General features: G+C 39.2%; 1 protein-coding gene across 1 annotated transcript in view; it reads left to right on the top strand.

Moving 5' to 3' along the window:
- Positions 1-9,307, top strand: part of TTC3 (tetratricopeptide repeat domain 3) — a 116,913-nt gene that overhangs the window by 61,601 nt on the left and 46,005 nt on the right. Inside the window, exons 26-29 of the mRNA XM_023519593.1 lie at positions 757-1,083; positions 3,566-3,817; positions 7,246-7,292; positions 9,142-9,198. Of these exons, the coding sequence (XP_023375361.1) occupies positions 757-1,083; positions 3,566-3,817; positions 7,246-7,292; positions 9,142-9,198 (683 nt within the window). The remainder of the gene's footprint in view (positions 1-756; positions 1,084-3,565; positions 3,818-7,245; positions 7,293-9,141; positions 9,199-9,307) is intronic.

Below are 9,307 nucleotides of genomic sequence, written 5' to 3'. Positions count from 1 at the left end.
TTTTCTACTTGCCTCTTTATTTTTTATCTGGTATTTCATTAATGTTTCGCAAATCAAAATTATTGTTTTCATTGAAAAATTTTTCAGTGAACATACTTTAATTTTACATGCTTAATGACTATACATATTTATTGGACATAAAGTTATGGTAGTTAATAAGGCTTGGTTAGGATTATTGAGGGAAATGACTTTATTTTAGAGAAACTATGTTTTTATTATGTTTTTTTCAAGACAGAGTCTCACTTTGTTGCCCTCTGTATAGTGCTGGGTGTCACAGCTCACAGCAACCTCAAATTCCTGGGCTCAAGTGATCTCTTGCCTCTGCCTCCCAAGTAGCCAAGACTATAGGCGCCTTTCACAACACCCACCTATTTTTTGTTGCAGTTGTCGTTATTGTTTAGCTGGTCTAGGTTGGGTTCAATCCGCTAGTCTTGGTGTATGTGACTGGCTCCGTAACCACTGTGCTACAGGCACCTAGCCAGAAACTGTTTTTAGATGCTACTGGGTGAGTGGCACAGAATGAAGGATATAAGTTATTTGCTTTTGGCATGTTTAGTTTAATGTGAACATTCATATTTTTCAAAGAAATTGTTAAATATTTATATTCCTAATGAAAATTTCTTGAGTTGTTTATGTAAAATAAGATGAAGAATCCATCTGAGTTATATTTTAGTGTATAATGTTGTATCTTTTCTAAGTTTATGTCATTGCAAATTAGTCCTATTTGTCACTTTAACCATTGTTCTTTTTCCTTAGATACTGTAGACAGTATTCAGAGCTGTCAGTTCCTTGATGACAGAATTCTACAGTGCATAAAGCAGTATGCTGACAAGATTAAATCCGGTATACTGAATACTTCCAAGCTTCTCAAAGAGTTGCTTTCTTGGAAAGTTTTGAGCACAGAAGACTATACAACCTGTTTCTCTAGCAGAAATTTTCTAAATGAAGCAGTGGACTATGTCATTTGTCACTTGATTCAAGAAAAGAATAGAGTAAAGACAAGGATATTTCTGCATGTTTTAAGTGAGCTTAAAGAAGTGGAGCCTAAATTAGCCACTTGGATCCAGAAACTTAATAGCTTTGGTATGTCCCTTTGTTTTCTAGAGCAATGTAGTTTAGTAGGAAGGATAACTGTGGGTCTCTAAATCTATTTTCATTTTTCTGTCATATATCATTTATAACTTAAAATGCAGGACAATAAATTTGTATGTTTAAAAATACTATCACTCACCCCCCCCCCATAATTTTTGGTTATTTTATAGATAGGTTACAATATACTTTTTTAAAAGCTGTAACCAAAAGAAAGATCAGTCAGTAGGAAATTCAGACCTATATTATGCTAACCTGTTCGTGAATGTGCGGATAGTATTGAGCATAGCCTTGTATAAATAGCACATCCTATAGTCTGTATCTGTGGAGTGCCCCCTGGAATTGTATAGCTTAGTAGCTGTATAAAGAAAGAAAAAGAATGTAAAATTCAGATCCTTTGAAGAAAAATTTAGAAGGATGAGTAGATGGGACTAATTGCTTAGTGTTACTTAAGGGAAATCTGTATCTAAAAATTAAGAGAAACATATCTTAATCTTGTCTGGGGTTGAATTAGGGTGTTGTATTGTAAATCACAGGGTTATACACCTCTGTTACTCCTTTCTGACTTTCCTAATTTGCTTGGGAGGAAGGAAGGAAGGTTGAGCAAGATCCCAACCATCCTCCCAAGTAGGCTTTTTGCCCAAGGCCATGAAGGGACTGTAGAAGGCAACTACAGATAACAGTTGTTGTCTAACACTAGATGAGGATGCTTTGGGCACTGAACACAGCACTGTTTATTTTGGTGACCAGGATAGCAACTGGCCTGGCACAGCTGTTGGCAGCTGTTAGATAAGTGACTAGGGGGAGACACAGTAGAGGGGCAGGGTCTTCAGCTGCAGTCCAAGAGTGGGGCCTGCCAAGCCTCTGCCAGCCACTCCTAACTTGGCTGAGTTTTTAGAGACATAATGAATAAGATTATCACTATTGAGTATCAGCTAAGTAAATTATGTTCTTGCTTACTTTAATCTGCTTAGGAGATAGACTCAAGACTGGAGAAGATTTGTCGGGGTTGTGCTACACAGGCAAGAGTCCTGGCCAGCTCACTGGCAGCAGAACATGAATCATATCTTTTGATATAATTCATATTTATTCTGAAGATTAAAGTTATTTAATAAGGGTATATACATACTATTTAAAGTTATAGTTTTTATATAAAGTTGTGAAATGAATTCAGATATGTTAGTTAGTAAGTCTGTTACTAAGGACCTGATGTAAAATTCACATTAATTTAATAAAAGCAAGCAGTTTCCAGTTCCTGGAATTTTATTTCCTTCTCACAAAAACTATACAGTGGAGTCAAATCATCTGCGTATTTAACATAAGAGAGGTTATATGTTCAGCAAAAGATGGAGAGAGGAAGAGGGGATGGATAAAGAAATAGAGCTCTGGAGAGAGAAAATTAACATTTCAGTAGGTAACAAGGTCTGCCTGCATTCCCTGGGGGAGTGCTAGCTTTTTTGGGGTGTTATGAATGTGGTGTTTCTTCATTGGAAATTCCCCTAAGCCTTTTATTGTGTAAGTATTTTATGTGGTTACTCCTTCTGGAGTTTAAAGATGCCGATTCTCTTGCTGTGTAGTCTCTGTAAGCTATTTTATCAGGAAGAAACAGCAGTCCAAGGTAATTTTTTTTTTTTTTTTTTTTTTTGATACAGAGTCTTAAGCTGTTGCCCTGGGTAGAGTAATATGGTGTCACAGCTCGCAGCAACCTCATACTCTTGGGCTGAAACAATTCTCTTGCCTCAGCCTCCCAAGTAGCTGGGGCTACAGGTGCCCACCATAACACCTGGCTATTTTTTTGTTGTTGGTGTTGTAGCTGGCATTGCTATCTGGCAGGCCCAGGCTGGATTTGAACCCGCCAGCTCTGGTGTATGTAGCTGGCAGTCCAGGGTAATTTTGACTGAGTAATCTCTACTTCATTGGTTACGGTTTAATATTAGAGACGTGATGGGAAAACGGAGCAGAGTTCCTTTCTGCTTTTTGGTGGCTGTGTTAGTGAGGAGTGGGGCTTCACCATCCTTTCTGGAGGAGTGTATGAGATTGCAGCCATCCCATTTTCCAACTTGGAGAATGAAGAATAAAAGTGGGAGGAGTATCTACCTTGGTTTTTATAGAAGATAAAGATCAATGATATTTTGAGAGTTAAGTAAGATTTTGTGCATTATTGATGTTTTACTATCCATTTGCTATGGAATATCTGTAGAAAAATATGGTAAATTCTTGTTAGTTTGTCCTAAAGCCTTTGATCAACCTTATTCAAACCTAGTATATAAGAATTATTACACTTAGCTTATCAGTGTTAAGTGGTGTTTCTAAAATGCATAATAGCTTGAACAAGTCTGTTCTCAAGTGTTTAAATGTTTTCGCTGAAAATAGGAGCAAACTGTATTGTAACTGCTTTCAAAGATAGGTAACTGAATGTGATTTTACAGTAAATAATCTTTTGCTGCTTCTAATTAGGGGTTTGTTTTTTTTACAGGCTTAGATGCCACAGGACCTTTTTTTTCTCGCTATGGAGCATCTCTTAAAGAGCTTGATTTTAGTATCATGACTTTTCTCTGGAATGAGAAGTATGGTCATAAACTAGGTTCCATAGAAGGAAAGAAGCTTGATTATTTCTGTGAGCCAACATCACTGAAGGAAGCACGCTGTTTAATATGGCTGCTGGAAGAACACAGGGATAAGTTCCCAGCACTGCACGGTGCTTTAGATGAATTCTTTGATATAATGGGTATGTGGACCACATTTAGATTTATGTTGTATCTAATCTTAAGGGAAAAAAATCTGAAGGATCTAGCTTTGTTAATACTTAACACAGAAAATAGTGAATATTATTATGGTACAACCAGTTTATTTCAGGAAGTTAGTGATTGACAATAGTGATTTTTTTTATTATGTCGTGAAGCTTCTTTAACTTTATTGAGCTGTTAGAGATACTCAAATGGATATGTTAGGCTAACTATACATCATGCTATTCCCATCTTAGATATTTTTATAGCATGGTAAAATTGCATTTTAGCTGGGTGGAATTTATTAGTAAGTGGTGATCTGTAGCATTCAAGAAAATATTGGTGTACAGAAGTAGGTGATGTTTGCAAAGTCTAGAAAAGATACCACCTTTGTTTTCATCAGAAGAGCCTTGAACTAGAAGTCAGGAAGAGCAGGCTATAGTGCAGCTGCTTCCCCAAAAACCTTGTGGGCCCCATGCTAGGTTGTCATGAAGGAGTTCAGAAATGCTTACTCTGTTCCCTGCCCAGAAGGCCCTGCGTTTTAGGAACTGGAATAAGAAGAATGCACTGATAACTACAATATGGTAGTAAACTTAGTAAGGGAGGACCAGAGAAAGTGCTGAGGGCTTCAGAGGAAGGACCCAGCGCTTACTTTGTCCCTCGGTGAGAGAACAACCATGGTGCAGGGCAGACTGTAAGATAGGCTTTGGTTGTGGAGGTGGAATTAGACAGGGGTGCTGTGGGCTTAGGGAAGGGGGGTGCAGTTGAGGGGCCCTTAGAGTAATGGCATGGAGTCCATTTTGGCCGAATAGGCTACCTAGCTATTAATTCTTTTCACTTCTCTTCACTCATAGTTTCCTTATCATTAAAATGAGATCATTTTAACCTCATTATCTCATCTGTGTGGTCACATTTTACTTCAAAATTCTAATATTCTTAAATTTTAATTTCATTAAAAGAAAATTCTATTAATTTTAATTTCTTGACATTTCATACTAAATGTATGTCTTATGATAATTCCTTCCACTTGTCCTTGAGAATGAGAAATCTGATTTATACATGTGTATTGTCAGGAGCTAGACTTTTAACTATCATGCGATTTGTTACAAATCTCAAGTTTAAAAAGTGCAGTATAAGGGCTTGGCATGGCACAGTAGTTACGGCGCCAGCCACATACACCAAAGTTGGCAGGTTTGAACCCAGCCCGGGCCGGCTAACCAACAGTGACAACTGCAACAAGAAATAGCTGGGCATTATGGCGGGCACCTGCAGTCCCAGCTACCTGGGCGGCTGAGGCAAGAGAATCACTTAATCCCAAGAGTTTGAAGTTGCTGTGAGCTGTGCCACGGCACTCTACCAAGGGCAACATAGTGAGACTCTGTCTCAAAAAAAAGCAGTGTATTGGGCAGCGCTTGTGGCTCAAAGGAGCAGGGTGCCGGCCCCATATGCCGGAGACAGCAGGTTCAAACCCAGCCCTGGCCAGAAACTGCTGAAAAAAAAAAAAAAAACCGGAACTCAATTTAAAAATTTTCTATTATAAAAAAAATGCAGTATAAGGAAGTAAAAAGCTTACTTTTGTTGTGGTTCTTAGGAAAGAACACAGTGAAATCCAGGTGGCTTTGTCTTTCGTGATGGAAGGTGACTTGATAGCCTGAGCTTGAATTTATTGCCATCAGTTTGTGACTGCTGGTACTAAGACGCTATCCTGGGGCTGAGCTTACAAACCTTGATGCGTGTTTGGATCACACCACAAGACAACTAAAAAGAACACAGTTCCCTCTCAGAGTGCACCCTTCCTAATTCTTGAGCTCTGTACCTAAACTACACAGTACCCTGGCTGCCACTATTTCTCTGTTCTTAGTCATGAAGTTGGAAGCCACCAACCAAATACTGGCCATCCCAGTAGATTGTCAGGTGCCATAGATCTGTCTTCCACCCTCACCGCAAATGTATTTATTTTTATCTCTTCATTTAAAGGAAGGATTGATTCTATTACAGTGTTTCAAAATGCACTCATCTTATAATTCAGAGTTGGAATTATATCACCAATAGTTGGATGCCCCAACATCACCTGTAGTTGAAAGCTCCAAGTTTTCTCATGAACTCTGGATGTATATTTATTTCCCTAGAGAATTTCCATTAGGTGACCAAAGGACCCCTTAAAGCAAGATGGCTGAATGCACTCATCACAGCCCCTAAATTTATCTCAGTTAATAATATGTTGTGCATGTAGTTTTCAAGCAGGAAACCCTGGAATTAGTCTCAACTCTTTCATTTCCTTATTACTCTGAATTTTTTATTTTTCCTTTATTCCTTTAGTGATTCTCGTGCCCTTTGCCTCCCAAGTAGCTGGGACTACCAGCACCCACCACAACACCCAGCTTTTTTTTTTGGTAGAGATGGGGTCTCACTCTGGCTCACTGTGGCTCATGCTGGTTTTGAACCTCTGAGCTCAGGCAATCCACCCACCTCAGCCTCCCACAGCACTAGGACTGCAGGCATGAGCCACTATGCCCGGCCCCTTATTACTCTTATAACCAGTTCATCATTAGTTACCTAAATAGGCTTTATCTTTGATCTGTTCTTTCCTGTCCATCCCACTTCCTTAGGCCAGGAACCTCAATTACACATATCTTTCTGTAATCAACCATCACACCAGCTGCCAAACTGATCTCTGTGCTGCTACACCTTCTGGCTCCTTATCTTCCATTTACACTGCAACTAATGACTCTTCTATGACATCTGTCTGATCCTATTTAACTGTTTGATTTGGAAAACTCATTTTCTTAGTTCTGCCTACAAGTTAAGTTCACATCATCTCTCTAGGTCCCTCACGACTCTCTGTCTTCCCTCTAGGAATGTCCTGTGTGTACCCACTCCTGGTAGTGTACAAACCTGCCTTGTGATTTCCTTCCTCCTTCCTCTGCCATTCCCACAGCCATGCCCCACTTCTGCTTATTCATTTCACGTCTCGAACTCAAGTGTCCCCTCCTCCCTAGAGCCCTCCTTTTCCCTCTTAATCCCCTTGTCCTTGCAGACCTGCTCTCTTCATCAGCTTTGTTGTTGTGTGTTTCACAGTGGCACGTAGCACCCTGGGGTGTTGAACCCTTGCCTTTTTGGCAGTAGAACACAGACTCATCAATGGTGAGGACTGTCCTGTGCATCTCTGTACTCCTAGCACCTAGCATAGATGGCATCTTAAAGACGCTCAAATTATGCTGATTTGGATTGAAATTGTATGGTTCTTTGTAGTTGGTTTCCCATCAGTCAGCCATTTTGCCCTTGGTTTCTAAATTAAACTTGTGTCAAAGCCAAATAAGGAATAGAACATCATCTTGCTAGTAGTATCAGGGGTACTTTTGGGGCTTTGATGTATGGTATGGAAATTTAAATATTTAGTTTCCTCACAAAACCTTCTATCTTCCTGCAGACAGCCGCTGTACTGTGCTAAGGAAGCAAGACAGTGGTGACGCGCCGGTGAGTGACTAGCTCACTAAGTCTTAGATTCTCATTCACATCAGCCAAAGGAGAAGAGGAGGACCCAGGACAGTGTTTGTTGGCATTCCAGAACCAAATTAAGAGGACTTCTGAATAATATGTATATTTTATTAGAAAGTTAATGCCAATCTTTCTCTTGGAATTGGAGCAATAATCAGCAAACTCTGAGGCTTAATTTATAATAGTTTTCATAAACTTTCCCAGCTAATAAATGTTAATATTGGCAATAGAAAAGGAAGAATTCTTCGTATCCTGGCATAAAAATGAGAAGTTATCTTAAATGATTAAAATTTTAATGTTTTAGATGGGTGCAGTAGCTCACGCCTATAATTGTAGCACTCTGGGATTGCCAGAGCTCCCAGGTTCAAGATCAGCCTGAGCTAGGTCCAGACCCCATCTCTAAAAATAGGCAGCTACCTGTAGTCCCAGCTATTCTAGAGGCTCAGATAAGAGGATCGCTTGAGCCCAACAGTTTGAGGTTGCTATGAGCTCTGATGCCATGGCACTCTACTAGGGGCAAGAAAGTGAGACTATTTCAAAAAATAAAAATAAACAAAGGGACTTTGTTTTGAGTAGCTCCAAATTGAGCTTGAGTATAAGTTAAAACAGTTCTAGAGTTCTTTTATAGTTGGTTGCAACTAAGTTGCCTTTTATTTTTTCTGGCAGTTTAGAGATTGTTCAGTGTTTTTTGTTTGTTTGTTTTAAGAGACAGTCTCCCTTTATCGCCCTGGGTAGAATGCCATGGTGTCATAGCTCACAGCAACCTCCAACTCCGGGGCTTAATTCTCTTGCCTCAGCCTCCCAAGTAGCTGGGACTACAGGCACCTGCCACAACACCCAGCCATTTTTTGTTTCAGTTTGGCCAGGGCCAGGTTTAAACCTGCCACCCTTGGTATATGGGGCTGGTGCCTTACCCACTGAGCCACAGGCACTGCCAGAGATATTTTAGTTTTAGAACATGATAAGGTAGAGAAAAGAACAGCATTGTGGCAGTTTACAAAGAGAAGGATGATTGTTTATTGATTTTTCAGGAGTAAACCATCTATATGTAAATTTTTTTTTGTTTTGGGGGGGGGGGTTTTAAGACAGAGTCTCTCTCTGTTCCCCAGACTAGAGTGCTGTGCTGTCATACCTCATAGCAACCTCAAACTCCTTGGCTCAAACTCTCTTGCCTCAACCTCTCAAGTAACTGGGATCAGGCTCATGCCACCACACCTGCCTAATTTTTCTATTTTTTGTAGAGACGTGGTCTCACTCTTGCTTAGGCTGGTCTAGAGCTCCTGATCTCAAGTGATCCTCCTGCCTTGGCCTCCCAGAGTGCCAGATTACAGGTGTGCGCCACTGCACTTGGCCTATAGAGAAATTTTATCTTAATCTGCTCTGTCAGATATTTCCTGGCTGAGTATGGAGACACAGATAACATACCCTGTGAGGAGTATGAATGTTTCTTTATTCACTCTGCTCCAATGTCTGGCCCGGTGCAGAATGTTTATTCTGGCTTCATAAAAGGAATATCATAAAAATGTTATTGTGACATATAACTAGAAGTACTTAAAAGTCTAATTCTTTACTCGAAATGACTCATACTTTGTTAGAAATGAGGTAAAAATGGAGCAGTTTAATTTTAATTATACTATTAGACATTATTAAACTTTTCTTATTTTCTATTTCAAATCATAGCATTTGGGCTAATACACTGTAATGTTATTTTTGTTAAACATTTTATGTATATCTATCTTGTGATTAGTCCAAAATCATTATGGTTTCTTTATGTTGAGCTTCTGCCATTATTTAATTGTTCATTAATTTTTTTTCTTCCATTTTTTAGTTTGGTTCTACCAAGATAAAAAACAAAGGAAAGAAAAAGAAGCCAAAAGATTCAAAGGTATGGAGTATTTTCTGTATTCCTATTTGAACACTTCATAATTAATTGGATATATAATTTGCAATTAAGCAATTCTTGGGATATTTTAAAAACATCTTGTGGGGAAAGA

The sequence above is a fragment of the Otolemur garnettii genome, unplaced genomic scaffold (genome assembly GCF_000181295.1).
Source record: "Otolemur garnettii isolate 467f Iridium unplaced genomic scaffold, OtoGar3 scaffold00180, whole genome shotgun sequence".
NCBI lineage: Eukaryota > Metazoa > Chordata > Mammalia > Primates > Galagidae > Otolemur > Otolemur garnettii.
Note: the sequence above shows the minus strand (reverse complement) of the source record. Positions and strands in the feature narration are given on the sequence as shown.